The 20699-nt window shown below is 39.0% G+C and overlaps 1 protein-coding gene across 3 annotated transcripts in view; it reads right to left on the reverse strand.

Moving 5' to 3' along the window:
- Positions 1 to 1237: 1237 nt before the first annotated feature.
- Positions 1238 to 20699, reverse strand: part of LOC115257902 (uncharacterized) — a 53585-nt gene continuing 34123 nt past the window's right edge. For all 3 annotated transcript variants that reach the window (XM_062846376.1, XM_062846377.1, XM_062846375.1), the window contains exons 2-3: positions 2894 to 3028; positions 1238 to 2829 (exon numbers count right to left, since the gene is read on the reverse strand). In XM_062846376.1, coding sequence (XP_062702360.1) covers positions 2141 to 2829; positions 2894 to 2921 — 717 coding nt within the window. In that variant the 5' untranslated portion in view covers positions 2922 to 3028 and the 3' untranslated portion in view covers positions 1238 to 2140. The remainder of the gene's footprint in view (positions 2830 to 2893; positions 3029 to 20699) is intronic.

The raw sequence follows: 20699 nt of genomic DNA on the forward strand, positions 1-20699 counted from the left end.
CTGGAGGTATACTGGGATAATTTTGTGGAGGAATTCCTGGAGGTATTCCTGGGGGAACTCCTGGAAATATTTCTGGAGGACACCGTGGAGGGATTTCTAAAGGAATCCCTTGATGAATTCATAGATAAATCAGCAGTTATTCCAAAAGAAATTCCTGGAGGTATCCCTGGATTAGTTGTTGGTGGAAAACTTGGATGAATTACTGAAGGAGCGGATAGTAATTTCTGGAGGAATACCTGAATGAATTCCTTGATGAGTCCATGGAGGAATTCACGAAGGACTCTGGAGGTATTCCTGATGGAATCCTTTAAGGAATCCCTAGAAGGATTTCTAAAGAAATCGCTGGAGCAATCCCTGGAGAAATTCCTAGGGAAATTCCTGGAGGAATCCCTGGAAAACTTCCTGGAGGAATCCCAGGAGAAATTTCTGGAGGAACTCTTGAGAAAATTTCCATGAGAAGTTTTAAAGGAATGCCTGGGGACATCTTTGGGAGACTCTCGTGGATTCCTCGGGGAATTTCTGGAGGAATCCCCGAGGAACTCCTGCAGGATTTTTCGAAAAGTTCTTGAAGTAATTCCTGAGGAACTCCTGAAGTAATTCCTGAGGAACTCCTGAAGGAATTCCAGCATAGCTCCTGATGAAATTTTCGAGAAATTGCTGGTTTCGAAACTCCTGAAGAAATTCACGGGAAGTCCTGAGGCATTCCCTAGGAACTCGTAGATGTTCTCGGAAAACATCACGATGAACTTCTGAGGGACTTCTGGAGGAATTTCAGAGGAACGCCTAGAGGAATTCTTGGGTAATTTCCGACTCTTCCAAATACCATAAAGATCATTTGTATGTCAGTGGATGCACAAAGAACACAAAGAAATACTCAACATATTATGAGATACAACAACGTGGAAGAATTACATCGATAAAGTAAAGAGATACAAGAGTAGAGCTTGTAGAGCTTGAAAGTCTCAACTCAGGAACAGTTTGGATGACCTAGATCACCAAGTGACTGTTGCTAAGTTATCAGAATTGTACTCTGTGGAGTAGCGGAGATTATATTCCGCGAGCATTCGCTACAATAAAAATATCCTAAGTTCTACAGATATTGCGACCCATACTTCAAAATACATTGGGTCCATTTGTATGCCAGCAGACACCCAAATAACAACAAATAGAGATACTCGTAATAAGGTACTCGTAAACAAGGTGCAACAGACACAATCGTGAAAGAATTACGCCGTGAGAGTGAAGAAAAACAAGAGTAGAGCCTGTAGGCCTTGAAGTTCCTAACTCCAGAATAGTTTGGCAAGCCTGGAATATCCCATGAGTGTACCAAAAGCATTATAGATGTGCACTGAGGTTCCATCATCAGTATAGACTACATTCCACGAATATTTTTCACAACTAAAGCATGATACAGTATGTAGATATCGTAACCCAAACTTCAAAGTGTATTGGAGGCCGTTTGTATTTCACGGAATGTCCAACTACCACAATATCAAGTTGCTCATAGCATAGTGAGGTCTAATGGACATCAACGTGACTAAATTTCTTGAACAGAGTGAACACAAACGATGGTAGATGTTTCAGATCTTAAGAAAATGAATTCCAGAGTAGTTTGGATGACCTAGATCACCCAAGTGTACCGTGAATTTTCTAGGGGTGCTTTGAGGCTTTTTGAGTACCGTAGACTATGTTCTGTGATCATTCATCGTGCGTAAAATTTGGTTGAGAATGTTACATTTGTGTCACAAACTTCGGAGTATTTTGGAGGCCTTAGAATAGCTCTGGGATCAAAACTTCAACAGACTATGATCCTTGATCATTGCATGTCTAGGATCAGTGAAAACTATTGATGATTAGCAAAACGGTGAAATTTGAGCAAAAACATGCAGAATTTATAAAAAATACAAAAAAAAGCCACGTATTTTCGGCTCCCCGCAAAAGGGGGGATGGTGCAAAGGGGGGAGGTACCATGCATTTCTTAGCACAACTATTCCCCTTGACTATAAAAAAAATCCGGGGTAAAATGTTTTAAAACAAAGAAGATATTGCATTTCTACCAAAAGTAGACCGTCCCGGGTGTTTACGGGTTAAAAGAAGATAATAATAAAGATTTCATTTCGTGTTATTTTTAGTGCTTCATTTATTCGAAACGTACTTGCTTTCGATCGATTTCCTTGGTCAAGAATGACGGTCTTTTCAAAATCGACCTAACTTCCTTGTCATTGATTGTTTCATCAAGCGACTCATTGTTGGTCCGTTCACCGATGTCTTTGATTTGTGCTTCGATCTCCTCCAGACTGCTCGCGGAGTTTCCCACCGCTACCTGCAATCGTCGAATAGTTTCCTCATCGGGGGCCATCTCTAGTTCTACCTTATCCAGTTCAGCTTCTCGCTGTTGAAGATTTGCAATCTCATTTTCGACAGCCTCCACCTTCAACACGTGCTCGTCTATTTCCGATCGAGTTTCGGTGTCAAATATGTCAAGGTTCGGGCTGCGCTCAACGGGGCTGTCTTCATCTTGCAAAGCTCGCCTCAGCCGGTTCAAGCTTTTTTCCATCGAAAATTCCTTGGCAAAATTGAAAGCGTACTCGCAGAATTCTTCACGATCACGCCAAATGTTTAACTTGGCGTCACGCATTTTGGCGTGCTTTTCATTGAGTTCGGCTTCCTGTTTGCGGTACAGCTGCTTCCAGCTCTCGAAATTCAGTTCCACAACCGTTTCTTCAGCTTTCAGCGAATAGTACTGCTTGAGGTCATGCTCAAAATTGGCGCTTTGTTGTTCCAGCGTGGTGGAGTTGTCTTGCAGCAATTGCTCCAGACGTACGATTTCTGAAGAAGAACAGTATTAGGTTAAGGGTTTTGTGAAAAGAGCTATTTATAATTAGAACCTAACCTTCATTTTCTGACGAATCAGCGTCCATTTTCTTGGTTGAATATTTTGAGTTGGTTTAATTTTGTGCCAAAACAAGTTACGTGTTCTTCACTACCACTTTAGTTTCTGCAGTACACCATCAGTAAATGTAACTACCTACACAGAAAAACGAAGAGAAATCGATCATTGCAGATATGTACGCTCGTATGATACTAAGCGTGAGAATTGATTATAATGAACAAATTACGTTACGCCACAGGGCACATGGCTAGGGGCAGTCAAGTGTAACGTTACGATCCATACAATTTATATAGTTTATTTTTGATGAAAATTTCAGCGTTTTTGAATTACGTATAAAAGAGTTATAAACATATGAACAGGGATGGGATCATTCATTTGCAAAGAGGGACATTCACTTGCAATTATCTCAGTTCAAAAGCATGCTATCAAAAAACAATGTATGGATGAATTTAGCCTTGTAGTTTCATCTGAAAGTTACCCGAATAACATTAAAATCGCACACGCATAGGGAAGATTCAAATATTACGTCCATCATTTTTTTTGGGATTTCTAGAACCCCCCCCCCCCCTCCCCGGTCACGCTATTTTCCTATACCTAATACACGTACTGTCACACTTTTCTCATGCAAAAAAAAAACCAAAGCCTCATAGATACAAAAAATGAGGCATATGGGGAGAGGTGGTTGGTTGAAAATAGATATGTTATGCGTGACGTAATTTATGGACGTTCCCAATGAGAAAAGGGCTCCGTATCAGTTGAAACGTAACGCCGTAACATAACAAGGAGGAGCTATATTTGGCAGGTGCCTTTGAATGTGGTCCAGGGTCAAAGTATATAAATATGTACCAAGGTAAGAGATTCCCGTAAATGTCAAAAATGAGACTTACCAACACATCTGCGTTAGTTATGAAAAGTTGGTGTTTTTACACTAAAATGTCATTATTTCAGCAAAGTTTGTGAAGTTTTGTTAGTTTGGATGTTTCTAAATGCTGAAAAAATATGTTTAGAATCAATTAAAAAAAATTTGTTACCGATTTTCAAATAGCGATATTTTCTGTTTTATTGCATGGAGGTCACATTTAATCCAGTTAGATGCAATTAAATAATAGCTTCTAAGATGGGAGTGCTTAATTTCTTAAGAAAGTTTGCTAAATAGTGATGTGCCCATACAAATCAGCGCAAACTTCATAACTATTTTTTGCTTTTTTCCTTTTCTCACTAATCCGTGAATATTAGCGGGAATCTCTTACCTTGGTATTTAGATACTTTGGTCCAGGGTGGCGTACGACACCTTTCACGAATAATGATGACGTATTACGAACATGATGCTCATTGTTGGTGACGGTTTTGATTACGATGAGATCAGCAATGTTTCTCTCTCTCTCTGACTGAAGTGTCGACGAAGCACGCCAATACTCCAGATTAGAGCACTTCCAGCACCGCCATGTCACGGTTCTTCCTTGGTCAAGTGCAAAGACCATCGAGGATGGGTACAATTAATGAGTGTTTTACTTCTTGTTGGTATGCTTCGCTGCTACCGACAATGCAATGGAAGCAACGGACGAGCGACGGGTCCACTCTTTTGGATTCTGGATGATGCATGATAATGATCTCTCGATGAGAAAGGAGTGATCTACTGTTGAATGGTGCACCTCGTTCTGCTAGTTAATGGAAATTAGTGGGAACAAAAGTGCGTACACGTTGGTCGTTATGGTCATACGACCGACGGCTTTAGGACATTTAGTCGAAAGTACGTTTGGTCTAATGGACATTTGGTCAAACAGCAATTTAATCGTTCTCAATAATATTGAACATCAACACCTATGTGTCTGAACCTCATTTTGCATCAAATTTGCAAATGTGCTTCCTAGCCGTTTCTCAACGGAAATTTTTGAAATTTTGACGGTCAATCACAAAATCCTCCTAGTTTGATAAAACGCAAAACTCGCGGTAAAACTGCAGTAGCAAGGGACCCTTAGAACTGGGTCACAAGGCCGGCTTACTACTGGGCAATCGGAGAGGCTCCACGACCAACGTGCAGACACTGTCACCTTACTTGCCTTACTTAGGCTGTGGGAATTGAAAGTGTTGAACTATGAAAGAACTATTGGCTTTATTGAAATGTTAAGAATGGTGTGGGTTGAATTTATTGAAAACTGTTGTGATCAGGGATGGCATTCACCATTTGCAAAGAGTTACATTCACTTGCTACTATCTCAGTTCATAAGCATGCTATCAAAAAACAATGTATGGATGACTTTTACCTTGTAGTTGTATCTGAAAGTTTGCCGAATATCATTAGGGTCACACACGCATGCTTAACTCGTGAGCGAGCTGTGAAAGCAACTCTCCACGCCGTGAATGTAAATTACAAAAACATTCACGGCGTGGAGAGTTGCTTTCACAGCTCGCTCACGAGTTAAGCATGTGTGTGCGACCCTTATGATATTCGGCAAACTTTCAGATACAACTACAAGGTAAAAGTCATCCACACATTGTTTTTTGATAGCATGCTAATGAACTGAGATAGTAGCAAGTGAATGTAACTCTTTGCAAATGGTGAATGCCATCCCTGGGGCCTGTAGCATAATGAAAATTTTACTAATAATATTAGTCTTGTAGCTTGTAACTTATAATTTTCTGTTGCATAAAAATACTACAAGTACAAGTTACAAGTCCAATACTACAAGTCGGTTGGACTAATATTATTAGTAGAATTTACAAGTGTATGTTGCATAAACAAACTACAAGTATAAAATATTAGCTATGACTTGTACTTTTGATTACAAGTCTCAAGGGTCTTGTAAAATAATTTACAAGTTAGATTTAAAGTATTGCAGAAGCAGGGTGTCGACTCAATTTTGAAAATCAAATTCCCTGACTTTCCAGTCACTTTCACTGAAAATTCCAGGTTATGTAAATCAAAGCTTAAGGGTGTCTGCTCATGAGATAAAATAAAATTCTCTGAATTTTCCTGGTTTTCCTAGGAGTGCAAAAATAGAAAGAAAAAAAACAAGTAAACTGAACCAGATTTTTTCCCAATAGATTCAAGGCAATTGGCAGTATTTCTTCAGAATTCTTCTATCTGATATGCTGTTTTGTAAATACCTTTTAACACGTCCACCAAAAACTCCGTAATATAGATGAAAATCCTTTCCAACAAACAATTCTTTTAAAATGCCAAAATTACAACTAGGATATTCGAAAGACATACCCCCAGAACATCATTAGGATGACATCTTGATTTTGTTTTATTAGTTAGAACTACCCTAAGAGCTACTCCAGATGGCTGCAATTTTGTCGCGAATTTTGCATGTATGTATATTTAAAGCACTCTACAAAAATCCTTCGGCAAGAAATTCATCGAAAAATTCTGTAATATTATTTCTGATACTGATGTATCAGAAATGTACTGGAAATATCTAAACGCAGTTTATAAACTTTTCTAATTTGTCTAAAAGACCTGCATGAATGGTGTAACTTTTCATGGAAATTCTCTAAGAAGTCTGCCACAATGCTGACAAACTCATTTAGATTTTTTTTCTCGTAAATTCACCACACTTATTTTGTAGAAATTATGTCCCATACTTTTAAAAGCTCCATCAAGCGCTTTCGAAAAGTCGTACGGATTTTCTTGCTAAACATTCTGATGCCTCTAAATATTGATGGAAAATCTGTTGAATCCTAAAGATTACAACAGGATATCTAGCAGGTTATGTTTCGAAATTCTTCCAAAACTAGGAATTGCAACATGAATTCCCCTTGAAGGACTTTTAGAAGATTGATATTCCTGTCTTCGTAACATAGTTATCATCTTGAAATAACTTACGAAACATAGAGTAATATGCGGAAACAAATCATTTGAATCTTGTAAGGAAAATTCATCAAAAATCCCGCCAAGAATCTTGCAGATATCTTATAAAATATTCCTTATAGACTTCACATAAAACCATCAAGAAACTGAATCATAGTTTTCCACAAGGCCATTGATATACCAATAGATCAAGGGTCGAGGAAATTGCACTTTTGCAAAAGAAGACTATTCCAAGGATCTAGGGGAAAAGTATTTTAGACTTTTTTTAGAAATCAGCATGAGTTAAAATGCATTAAAAAGCTGTGCAGTAACTTCAGTATCCAGTTCTTTAGTGTATAAGGCCTTCATTGCCTCCAGATGTGCTTAAAGAACACTAAGTTGAAGAGGCAACCAAGCTCTACTGAAAGCGTAGATCTAGAATAAATCAGATAAAGTACTGCACAAACATAATTTTCCCGAGATTATTACTAAAGGATAATAAAAATCATCATTGGTCTGTACAACAAATTTCTGGGCATCTCAAAACTGAACTCGCCAATAAATTTATTGGAAACCCATCAAGATGCAAGTATGAGGCATTTCAAAACGATATCACCAAAGAATCGGTCGAAAATTCACCAAACATAACATTTGGTACAGTGTGATGTACTTTTAATTTCTAGCTTTTTTGCTAATTTTAAATCGGACTTGTAATTTTTACATGAAATAAGTCTTCATGATAAAATTCAGAACAACATTGTGTTAACTGAATACTACAAAACTCAGGATGAAGTTCATACATTGATGTTATCGTAAATCATCAGAATCATGGATGTAACAGTTTAAAGAAACAATTTAGCTAGTTTTTCAAATTCCATAACTGCAGGAATATGTATAACTAAAATACATCGTTTTATGATTATCGTGAAAAAATTCCCTGACCATCAACAAAATTCCCTGACTTTCCCTGATTTTCCAGGTCCAAAAATAAATTCCCTGATTTTCGCTGACTTTCCAGGTTTTGCCAGGTAGTCGACACCCTGAGAAGTCATATTTAGTTTTGAATATATCGATTTACCATTTTGATGAACTCAAAAGATATTATTTATCTAACATGTCCAGTTTTCGACGATTAAAATTGGCAGTATGTATTCGAAACTCATTGAAGAGAAAATTGCGTTGATGTACACTTTGTATCCAAAATATAATTTCTGCTGAGTCTCTCAAGTTCTCCGAAGTTTCTACAATACCCATCTTTGATTGGAGGTTCTTGGTAAAGTTATATAGGTATTATGGTCACTGCATAAGCACAGGTAAAGTTGCAGATGCGAAATAAATTTGAATCAATTGCTTGTATTGCGCAGCATTAAGGTAATCAAGAGCTACAATATACATACACTATCGAGTTGCGACATATAAAAGTAGGTAAAAGCTCCATTTTTGCATACATGTTGCTAAATCTTTATCCATTGTTTTTCAACCAGTACTATTAAATCTTTGGGACATTTTACTAAAAATCTAGGTACTTGCAGTGCCATACTCTGTAAAAAATATTTCGTCAGAGCGGCCGAAAATTATCCAAACAGCACATGCTTTTCTTCATCTATCGTGTATAAAGAATGCAAAACTTCGGAATAAATGAAGTTATTTCCAGATGTTACGCGGAAAATGCAGAATATAAACAAACATCAACTGCCATTTCAAATTAATAGTGAACTGTCGGATGAATTTTGACAGGTAAATGAACCAAAACAACTTGTATTTTCATGGTCACTAATATTACAAGTGCTAATAATATTAGTGGAAAATTGAGCCTTTATGCAACACAAATTATTAGCACTTGTAATATTAGTACTTGTAACTTGTAGCTTGTAGCTAATATTATTAGCCTGATTATGCTACAGGGCCCTGGTTGTGATTGGTGGTGTAGAGCAGTCTTGTGCATTATCACCATCATGTATGTATGTATGCATGTATGTACAATCCATCTCCCACTGACCGGCAGTGCTTTTATGGAAGAAAAATGTCTGCACACCCTAAAATGAAACAACACAGGCTTGTGTACAATGTACACAGGCTTGTGTACAATGTACACAGATTTGTGTACTACTAGATCAGCCTCCACCCCTGTGTCAAATGTACACAGTCACTTTTCTGGCTCTAGCGCTGGTATGGGAGCAAAGTTCATAACTAATTTTCTCTGAACGATGACATGCATTATCAGGAATCGATCAGTGCAAAAATAATTGTTAATTTTGTTTTCATGCCAGCGCTGGAGCCGGAAAAGTATCTGTGTACATTTGACACAGCGGTGAGGCTGATCTAGTAGTACACAAATCTGTGTAACTTCTGTAACCGTGCACCTATTTTTCACTTTTATCCATAGACGCAAACACTTTTAGTCCTGGAGATGGAAGGTGATAGCGCTACTACACGACCAACGACCCATTTCAAGTATGACAGGGCTTCCACATACATCTTGAGGTCGTTTTCTGAAACAGTAAGCCCTTCATTGATGCATCCGGATATCAATTGGATATCTGAAATGCATTAAGGTGAAGGTTGCTCGAGATCATAATAATAAGCTTGGCTCCCGCTCTAATAATTCTCTCAACCACTCAAAACAAAAAAATCAGACGGCGCACAGTGTAGTGTGACTTGGTCAAATAAACTCACAAAAACATTCCATAATGAGCTGTAGTAAAATAGCAGTTTTACCTTTGAATTTTGGCACACATTTGATTAATTGCATATGCCCATCAACACAATTTGTTCTTATAAAACATTTTTAAATTTATTCAAATTCCTACTTTGTCCAATATTTTCACCAATTATCCCATTGTGCACCACTTTATTTACGTTTTTATTGACAACTCTCTCCTCTCTTCTCTTGTACTTTTTCTCTCTGACCGTAGAAAACTACCGTGTTATGGGGTGACATTAATTGATGTAATTTCAACTCATAAACAGCGAACGATTGTTCTGTTATCCATTGAAATCACATTGGCAGTATGATATTTAAAATAGGTAAAAATATTAACAAAATAACAACCTTGTTTCATGATAAACATGAACTGCGGTTTAATCAATTTCACCGTACGTTGAACAATACCACTCAGTTTAACGGTACGCTTTTCCGTTTAGCGAACCGCGATGTATTGAGGGATTTGCACAAAAGTGCACGCGGCCTATCGCTTCCGAAAGGTACAGCCGGGGTTTTCACTCCCTATTTACTTCATCCTTATGGGAAATAACATTGCGGCGTTTCCTACGGTGCGGCTGTTCCTTTCGAAAACGATAGACCGCGTGAACTTTTGTGCAAAGCCCCTTTTTGAAACATTTCAACGACCGCGCGGTGTTTACGTTTCAAGAAATCTGACAATAAATTGATCCGGGTTTTCGACCACAAAAGTGGAAAACGCGTAAGTTTTTCGCGATAAACGGTAGATCAGGCGAAAGTGAGGACAATTTCACTTAATCGATCAATTTATTACAGTGCTGTGTTGTTTGGAAGACTGCTAAAAAATAGTTTAAAAAAGGTGGGACGCACTGGACGAGGAAAAAAAAAGTGCAGTTCGTGCTACATGTTGGCACGAAATCGTGAAAAGATTGTGAAAAATGCAAAGCAGTACTTCCCGACGGACGAAAAATATAGTTGTCTACCACCAGTAGCAACCTAAGTGCATTTTAAGAAGGTAAGCACATATAATTTTGAGAATTCATTTGCTTACTTCCGCGCTACTCGACGACTAGGGTGAGGGGAGGGAGGTATAAAAGAGAGAGTGGCGGCCATACTCGCTGCCATTTTGTAACCCCAGCAACTATGTCCTTAACACTTCTTGAATAAAAAATTTGCATTTTTGTTTCTGGCGCGTATTTGGTATGATAAATATCCCATGTACGAATAAAATGACGCTTCTTAATTAGAAAGATCTCACCAAGTTCTTCATAGTCTGCCGTGATGTAGTTGTATTCTTATTTCTCCAGCGGTGCAGCAACTACCCAAATAGGATTGATTTCATTGCCTTCACTTAAAACGATGTGGTGCGATCTACCAAGTCAGCGATTACTGGCATCACACCGAAACTCCCGTATGATATACGCTGAATAATTACACTTTCACACGCGGAAGTAAGTTGGGTGGCGTAACACCGGCAAAACCTTCAGCGAAATCGTCACATAAAATTCGTTTTTGTAATTACGTTGCGAAAAGTCTCACTTTTCCATCAGAGAAAATGCCGTGAAAAGGCCTACTTTTCCAAACTTGAACAACAGTGCCGAAAAGTACTACTTTTCGGCACTCTTAAGTGTGCCGAAAAGTAGTACTATTCGGCACTGTTGTTTGTATGGCCAATTTGATTATTTTTTTACACTCTTTTGCACTACAAACTAAGTGTGTTTGCCGGAAGTGTATTTCTTTTAGTTCAGGCACGTCCTGCAGTTCATTTCCGGTATTATTTCTTGCCGAATGTGAAGGCTAAGTGCCAGACCGAACTGGGCAGGAGCTTGAAAATTTGTGACAGTCATCTCGGTCTGTCCTGATCTACCGGCCTACTGAAACGCCTACTTGATTGGATAATAGGCTAAAACACGTGGAAGCCCGCCTGTCTGTTGTTCCAGAATGGGTTTGTGTAGCAAATGAAGGTGGTATTCGATGGGTGTTTTTCGAATTTACAAAAAACTTTGTATGCAACTCGTTGTAAAACTCGATTTTTTCAGCACTCGTATTTAGCCTCGTTGGATAAATGTACAACCCGTGCTGAAAAAATCATCATTTTGCAACTTGTTGCATAAATAACTATTTGAGAACGCGCAAAAAATGACATGCGATTAAAGTAGACACCCGTTCGCGGCAACGCTAAAGTGCCCCACACAATGCATCCGTTTGCGTGTGCGTGACAGTAGTTTGACACATTTCCCATGGGAAAACTGTAAAAAGAACGCAAACCTCAACGGAACGGACGCTATGTATTCCAGGGTTAGCTTCACCACCTACGTTTTTTTGCTCACTGGTTTGTCAAAATTCACTTTACTTCAACATTTATTAACAATTCAGCAAACTAATCTAAGCAAAATCAACGCGTTCACATGTGACAAAACTTTCCGGGTGGCGTAGTACCGACCAATCCACCAGCGGAATCGTGAAATTTGCGTACGCGAAAAAAAAAACGTGACAAGCAAAATAAAAACACATAAAAATCCAAAAAATAGAAAAAATCCAACGGGGTTGCGGTGGTTTAATAGAGTTAATAAACTATAGAGGACGAATGTCGCTGCTGTTCCCTTTGTTCTCGTTCGCAAACATGTCGGGTATCTATCTGTCAAACTGCATACTTTTTCGCTTTGACACTTATATCCCTCCCTATCTTCGCCAGCAAGAGATGTTGCGGCGGCGACGCCAGCGACATTCTTCCTCTATAGTTTATTAACTCTATTGGTGGTTTCGACCGCCGCAGTCGTTCCGCAAACGTCAAAAGTGCTCGGTTCACACTAAAAAGCTCTCACTCACTTGGTTGCCATAAAATTCAAAAATAATGAAAATTGTTTCATTTATGGTTTTTGTAATCGCAATTACTGCCACAACATGTAACTTATTTCTAAACTATATTATGTGTAGTTTTAGCACTTTAGTATGCAGCTGTACGCCATTAAACATAATTTAGATTCTCAACTATTTATTTTTGTTTCAAGGTTGTGTGCATACTTTTTGAAGTGTGCAGCAGTTTGACGTTTGCGGAACAGGTCTTCTTTGTCTTCTTCACTCCGCCAGGTTGGAAGATTTCTCTGGATAAGCAATATAGACCACCTCACGGCGAAATTCAATCTCTTTCGCTCTTTCAGAGAGTTTGAAAACAACAGGACCAGTATCTGTCAAATTTGACAGGTGTTGGTCCTGTTGTTTTCTAATTTCCCGTATGTCACTCACTGCTGGGTGACTCTCATCTGAAAGGGCCAGGATGAAGGTCAATTTGTAGTAGTATTGCATGGCGCAGCAAACACAAACATAGCACGCCCTATGAATAGAATGCAAGGCGTAGAATGTTTCATAGGAGGTTCAAAAACAAGAGACGATCGCTGCTGCTGGATGTGGTTGACTTTGCATTGAACGAGGGTTAGCTTGAGTGGCTTTTGCGTGAATCGATTATGTTTTGATGGACTGCATTTGTCTTATGAAGTGATGGTTAAAGCGAATGTCGTTCGACATTAACCATCCTGAAACTGCACAACTCTGGTGTAGGCTGGACGGCCTTTCCGACGGCGGATTGACGGCTTTGGGGTGGTCAGAGATGGCTTGGTGGATCGATCAGCAGATCGTCTTGACGTGACGGTGCGATCTGCTTGTTTCGCTGGCGTCTTCCCTCTTTATCGTAGATCGACAGAGCCCAGGACAAGGCCAGATTGACTCTGCCGAGAGGGGTCCTCTTTGGCGGGAAGGGCACCCTTAGGGGCCCGATGAATCGCTCCTTAACAGTTATGGCCTCGCAGGGCCAGAGCGCGTTTACTCATTTATGTTTAGGCGTAATGGTCAACTAGGGATCACTAGGCTGACTCGTGTGCTTCGCCAACGGAGAGTTGGCTTCCAAAAATGGCGGAGTATCGTAAGGTACCACAAAAGGTCCTGTGAGGACAATGGGGAGGAAACGTAGGTTTAAGTTAGTTTTAAGACCGCTATATTAGTAGAATCATACCTTGGCACCGGGTTATGGTTCCAAGGATTTTACCATTGTTCCGGATTTATGGCATACTTAATGATTATGCAAAACAAGATGATTGATACATGTTTCAAGAGGTTTTGAGTACACTGTGGTTACTTCTCCGGATCTTCTATACACCTGGTGATTCTGATGTTCTTCGTAGTGCTGCTTCTACCTTTCGGTCACTTCAAGTCCGTCCGTCAAGATGCTGCCGTCCTTATCCGTAGACCAAATAAGATTGTCATGCAAGATTTTTTTTTGCAAATTTTATGCAAGAGCTGATTTTGTGAATATGTAACTCTTACACATTTTTGTGCTGAGCGATTTAGCGTGCACACTGCACAATATTCCAATTTCTCTGTCTAGACAGCATGGTGCATCTTACATAAGATTACATAAAATCCTTTTATTGCGTGTCTACATCATCCTGTTGACGGGTAGAATAAATGTCGGTATCCTTATCCTTCCACCCAGACCAAGATAGGTTCGTTCGTTTTCGAGTTCCACACCACAGTTAACAGATACCAATCTCCGACTATTTCGAAAACATCCCATCCATATTGCAGTGACGACATGACCCGAGCAAATCTCCAGCAAATCCTTTAACGATCCCATTAATCATAGTTGTCGGATCTTTGTGTTTGTCTCCGTTTCCATCGCATCTTCAGTTCCAATCCGCCCTACAAATGTGGCATGTAATCGCCTTTGTTGACATCATTTTAGTTATGTTTAGTTGGGTGTTAAATGAATTTAAATAATGCGTATCAGCCGTTTTCGATGATGTCCTGCTGGTTGCGAGTCGTGCTGTCGGTTGAGCCAAGTTCGTTCATTTTGATTGTTCATGTTGTCCGTCAGCTGTCGTTTAGCGTTAAGGAGCGTCGTCAGCATGGAGGCATAGCAATGAAGTGACTGCAGTTTGCAACATATTTTCGTTCGACGTCGCCTCTAGGAGGCGAGGTTGTGAGGTCGTTTTCCCCGTAGTTCCGACCGATTTGTTCCATATTTTACCGGAAGGGGACGACAGACCCACTTCAGTGGAGAACAATGGCACGATGTAAAAAAAATCCTCGTTTTTCAAGTGCGCTAATCTCGATTTTCAATCGGCTTTCTAGCTGCGCACTCGCACTCTCGGCCCATAACGAATGGGTCGAACTTATTGTGCGGAGAGCGGCGATACAAAAAAAAAAGGAACCAGCCAACCAACAGCATGTGGACCATTACCTCCACGGTGCTATATGAGTTAAGTGGGCTACCAGCACAGCATCAGCGAGTGGAGATTTTCCTCCCCTTCGCTAGTCGCAGCAAATCGACAGCTGGTCTGCCCTCTTGGAATTGGAATTTCTTTTTGTTCCCGAAATATGTGGGAAATATGGTCAAAATTAAGCAAACGAGCCATTTGGGGTCAATTCGTTAATCAAGCTTCGTTTCGATTTTTGTTGAATTTGGTAGTTTAGAATAGTTAAACAGAAGTGGATGAATATGGAAGTTTTGTCTCACAATGTTTCTGAAAAAAAAATCAGTAAATCAAAAAGTTTTCGTTGGCCTTGGACAATTTACTTCAATTTCGAAGAAGATCGAATTTAAATGTAGAAGAATTACATATTCGATTTCCAGTCAAGGGATAGACAAAATGATCGGGACAGGTAAAATTTTCACTTTGCAAAAAATGGTCAACTAGCTGTAACATTTTGAAAAGTGCATCAAAAAATCTCGAACATTACCTGTAAGTTGGTCAACTAAATCAAAGGTCCACGAAGCCGATGGCTCTTCCTGGTTATCTGCTGAATATGGTTTTGGCTTATCGTTCCCGTCGAATGCCGTTCTCCAGTTAACCCCCGAGTATTGTTCGCAGCACTTTACGTTCGAAGACTCCAAAGGCTCTCTGATCAACTTTTCTCAACGTCCACGGTTCATGGCAAGTGACCGCAGGAATCAGCGTCTTGTACAACGCGAGTTTTGTCTCCATGCTTCTCAGCGAAGTTACTCTATGCCCAAGGAAGTAAAGGTAATTGCCTTTACGAAAAGATCCTGAATCGAACCCGTCACCTCAACATGGCCATGCTTCCCAGCAGCTGGAGGAATGGCTTTCACTGATCCGTTCGGAAAACGATGCATAATAACTGCGCCTACGCCATCTTTTGATGCATCTCCTGCGACAATAATGTCCTTGTTTGGGTCAAAATGGGTCAGCAACATATCAGCAGCGTTATGAACTTTTCGAACGATTTCTTGCAGCTATCCGTCCATTCTCACTTAACGTTCCTCTTCAGCAAATAGTCCATGGGTGCTCGTAGATCCTTAATTTGCTTCACGAAACCTCCATAATAGTTGATGACTCCAAGGTATGATCGAAGTTGCGATATGTTCTTGGGAGCTGGCACCTACGAAATAGCACTAGCGACATTTATCAATCCTTAAATGAAATCAGTATGCCTTAGTCCTCCTTAGTCCTACCTAGTTTGCCCAAAAACCCATTTTAAATGTCCCAAAAAATTGTAAAGTTGGAATTATCAGACGCAGGCTACTTTGAATAACACGTGTGAAGTGTTAAAATTGATAGGTCGTCTTCGAGCAGTGCCTACGCACTTCCGTACTCATCGCTCTGTGGATAAACTCCCACAGATTGTTTATATTGTCTCTCTTGTTCACTGAATCAAAATTCAACCATCGCGCAACAATAATGATAGTGTCGCAACCCGGATAAAAAATTACCATTCATTACATGGTAAATATTATTAACATATGACTGGTTTTATTGTTCACAATAAAACACACAGTAGGTATATTGTTACTTTTTACAATAGAAATCAAGCCCATATAGTTCGTACAATAAGTGAACATTAGCTTTATTAGTGACTAATTGATTCAATTGTTTTTTAATAGTTCTATAATAATTTAAAGTTACTATCAGTAAAAATTAATTTAAGTTGTTTTATATAGTTTCAAAAGTGCCTGCAAAGTTCTCATGGACTTTTTTTATTAAAAAAGATTTTATTTCTCAATTACACTTAAAAACAATTCGTAACAAATAAATAACAAAAAAATATCATTGTTGCTTAGATCATACATATTTGTATAATCAAATACAAAATCACTTGACATATTTTTTTTTTAGTTTTCGTTTTAAATTTGAGTACAGTAGATGTTTCGGTTATCGAATGTTATTCGCTAAAACTTCAACGACTGACAGACGTGTTGGCAGAAGCTCTCAATGAATAACTGAGGAAGTACTTATAGAAAACTAGCTGAAAAGCAGGTTTTAGCCAAGTGAGGACGTTACGACAAGAAAAGGCTGAACAATGATTTTTCTAATGTTTTCCAATAAAGGGAATCTAGTAAATAGTAAACTACCATTGATAACAATACAAATACAATTAGTTTAATGGGGTCAATTGAACCGATGTTAAAATAAACATGCAATAATATTTGTTGTTGTGTAAACAGATTTCGCCTTTGAAAAACCAAAGAATTCATTTCTCGATAACATTTTTCTCCAGCATTTACAGATACTAATGGCCACATGAGTTGTGAACGATTTATGATATGGATCATACGACCTGAGGTCTGACTTGTGATATTTGGCAGTTATTTGAAAAGATTGATGATAGAACTTATCAAAAGCTGCCAAGTAATACATATCAGACAGACATCAGAGTGTCTGATTCTTATCATAAAATGTGCATAGGGTAGGGCGGGGCAAGATGAGGATCACGTTGAGTTTATTGAAAGTTAACACAATTTTTCAAAATACCTCTCAGTAGTTCTTTTCTATATCTTGTTTTCTATCACCCATAAACATGGGAGGGTCCAAAATTCACAATAAGTATGATTTATTTGACTAAACAAAAAAGATGTTTTATGGTCAGTTCGAACATGCTACGGGGCAAGACGAGCACCCCTACGGGGCAAAAAGGGCACTTCATTAAAATCCCCAATATTTTAACAATAAATTGGTCAAACAGTGATTGATATAGTGAACCTTGTGTATAGCTATGGTATTACGTTCTAAAATTATCATTTTTTTCGATTATTGAAAAAAAAAATGCGGTTTTATAATCTATATATAGGTATATAACAATGCAGTGGCATACGTGGGACCGCGCATAACTTGCGTACGGATGGTCCGATTTGGGTCGTTTGAGTTTTGTTCTGTTAGTTTTCACCCAAGGAAGGTTTATGAGACAAAAAACATGAAAAATTGAGTTTTTGGAAAATCGGGTTTTCGTACATTCTGAACGAGGACTTGGACTTGACTAGGGACTTGAAACGTCAAAAAAAACGCAGTAGGCAAAACCAAGTTTGCCGGGTACAGCTAGTACTTTATAAAAAATGACCAGAAAGACAATAAACGATTATTAGGTTGCTTATTTTTAGAAATTTGCAGAGGTTACGGAAACCAATGTTCGGCACTATTGAGTGGATTACAATAATTTCAAAATATTTTCTATTTTACCATCAGGGGTGCTCATCTTGCCCCACTATAGGTAAATAACTTAAATTGAATAACTTTTAATGTTTGTTTTTAGAAAATATTTTCTAATGTAAATTAAAATGCTTTGCAGTAAACTAGTAATGTTGGCTGATAACCAGAATTATGGTAAAAATTTGATTCTGACATAAAAACCTTATTTTACTCTTTCTCTCTCTTCTTGGCGTAACGTCCTCATTGGGACAAAGCCGGCTTCTCAGCTTAGTGTTCTATGATCACTTCCACAATTATTAACTAAGAGCTTCCTCTGCCAATGACCATTTTGCATGCGTATATCGTGTGGCAGGCACGAAGATACTCTATGCCCAAGGAAGTCAAGGAAATTTCCTTTACGAAAAGATCCTGGACCGACCGGGAATCGAACCCGTCACCCTCAGCATGGTCATGCTGAATACCCGTGCGTTTACCGCCTCGGCTATATGGGCCCTTATTTTACTCTGATGATTTCTTATAAGAAAATGCTAAAAATCCATGCTATTGACTTATTTGACGATATTTTTTAATTCGTTCATTATGAAGTACCTTTTATCAGGTTTACAAACAGGATGAACATTATTCTAACGGATTATGAAGTTGTTTGGGCAAAATTCATCATAAAAGTAGTAAAACGGAGGGGTGCTCATCTTGCCCCGGGTGGCCATCTTGCCCCGTCCTACCCTAGATAGTTAACTTCGTGTGGCGACGAACTTTGTTCCTAAAGTCCGACACTGTTGATAACCGAGCTCGAAACGGACCTCTGAAAGCTCTAACATCAACGACGTCCGAGAAGTGCCGGCAATCTTCCAGCTCATGGTCAAGTTGATTCCAAGCGTGCTTCCGAATATCTTAGCTAGTATAACCACACAGAACAGACATCCAAGTCCAGTTCCGAAACTGTGTAAGGAATTTAACGACCATTTGAAATCAGCAACACAAGTGGCAATAGCGTGGCGCTGCAATCGGTTAATTTCCCATACTAATTTAATTCACCACTTGAAATGTTTCAATTGACTGTGGCAATATGGTGTTTGATGTTAGTGTTGTCATCGTGTATTGGTTTGCAACCTTACTCAAGTAAAGATTCAAATCCTTACACAACTTTCCGAATGAAATTTGTTCTAGCCTGGATGTCTGTTCTCTGTGGTATAACCAATCTCACCGCGTACGAAAATTAAATCTATTGATTCAAAATTCAGTTTTAGCGGTAAAGTACTCAAAAAGTGGAGCCTCGTAGCCGTGCGATTAGAGCAGGCTTGGAAAGCGTCAGCGTCAACACGGGTCGTCACGTGAATTTTACAGAAGTGCCTCTCTCAATGTCATCGAATCGGGAGACAGTGACCAAGAGAGTCTAACAATATTCGCTCATTTTTCGGTCATGACGGAGCGTGACATGGTTGTAAACAAGGCAATTACTACAACATTCATGGATTTTGTCATTGTTTAAATCCTTTAAAGCATGAATGTATGTCCTCTCTATCTGTTAAATACAACGGCTAGCCTAAATTTGCTTGGACCAGGTGAAAAATTAAATTTCAAAATAATATGAAAGTTTCCGTCATGACGCTTGATCATTGCAAAATGACATGACGAAGTGTGCGAATGCTCGTTTTTTCTTGTGACGATGAAAGGGCCAACTTGTTCACCGTCATGGGTAGCTCACGACCAATAACAGCGCTGGATTAGAGTCATCAAGCTTCTAATCGCACCATGCTATGGGGTGAGGGTTCGATTCCCGCCCCGGGCGATGAAACTTTTCGTGAGAATAGTTTCTTCTCCGTATCCACTGGTACATCGCTCCGTGTGTCTAGTGTTAAGTTTCATTAAGTCTGTACAGCCTCTGGCTGAAGACGGTGTCCGCGTCTTTTTTTTTGATAGAATGTCTGGAAACTGCAAATCAATTAAAGTTGTAAAAGCTCCAAATAAAGTTGTAAATATGTACTCCAAGATCTAAGTTTGATGTACTTTTGTGTTTTGTAGTATTTTTGTTTCAATGTACTGCTAATTAAAATTTTATTTCAGCAGTATACCTCAATCCTTTATTTATCGTACACACTCAATCACCTCTTCCCTGTTCGGTAATTTATTTTACGGTTCTTGAACCGTAAAACGGCAAAAATACTGAGTTTTCAGCTTTCCACACTGAATTTTGCTGATGATCAGTAAACGATTTCACTTTTAACTGACTACGGTAATTGTTAGTACTGAACACACCGTAAAACTGAGACTTTACCGGTCATAAACAGTGTAACGGAAAAACTCAGTAAAAACAAGTACCGAATTATCGGCTAAACCTAACTTTTACTGAACTGCCAGTAAATACAAAACGTCAACAACAAAAGGCGCGGTCGTCAATCGTCAATGTCAATCGAGAACTTTGGATCAGCCAGCATCGGAGTCATCGTCGGAAATTTGTGGATTTAGCCTTCTGCGGGAAACAGTTTTTTTTATTAAAATTAGGTGCCTTGGTCAGCTGCTAAAGGTAGGTTTTCCTTCGGAATAGTTCGACGAGACTATTGATCTAGTTAGGAGGATCGGTTTTACCATCTGGGCTTCTAATGGCAGGTGAAGATAGTCGATTAGTAAAAATGCAGATTTACAAGAAAAGCTGACCAAGGCGCTTAAAAACAAAACACTGAAAGTGGGAAGGGTCCTGCAGGAAAGTGCTTGAACCACAAATCAGCGTTGTTCCGATAATACGGTATACTCTCACAATGCTAAATAAAATTAAAAAATGAAAATTTCTGGAAAACCGGGTTCCGCTTTAAAAACTGAAAAAACTCAGCAATTCAGATGTAAACACACGCTTTACCGAAAAATACAGTAACAGTTTTGGCGCGAAAATTTTTATTT

Source organism: Aedes albopictus, chromosome 1 (genome assembly GCF_035046485.1).
Source record: "Aedes albopictus strain Foshan chromosome 1, AalbF5, whole genome shotgun sequence".
Taxonomy (NCBI): domain Eukaryota; kingdom Metazoa; phylum Arthropoda; class Insecta; order Diptera; family Culicidae; genus Aedes; species Aedes albopictus.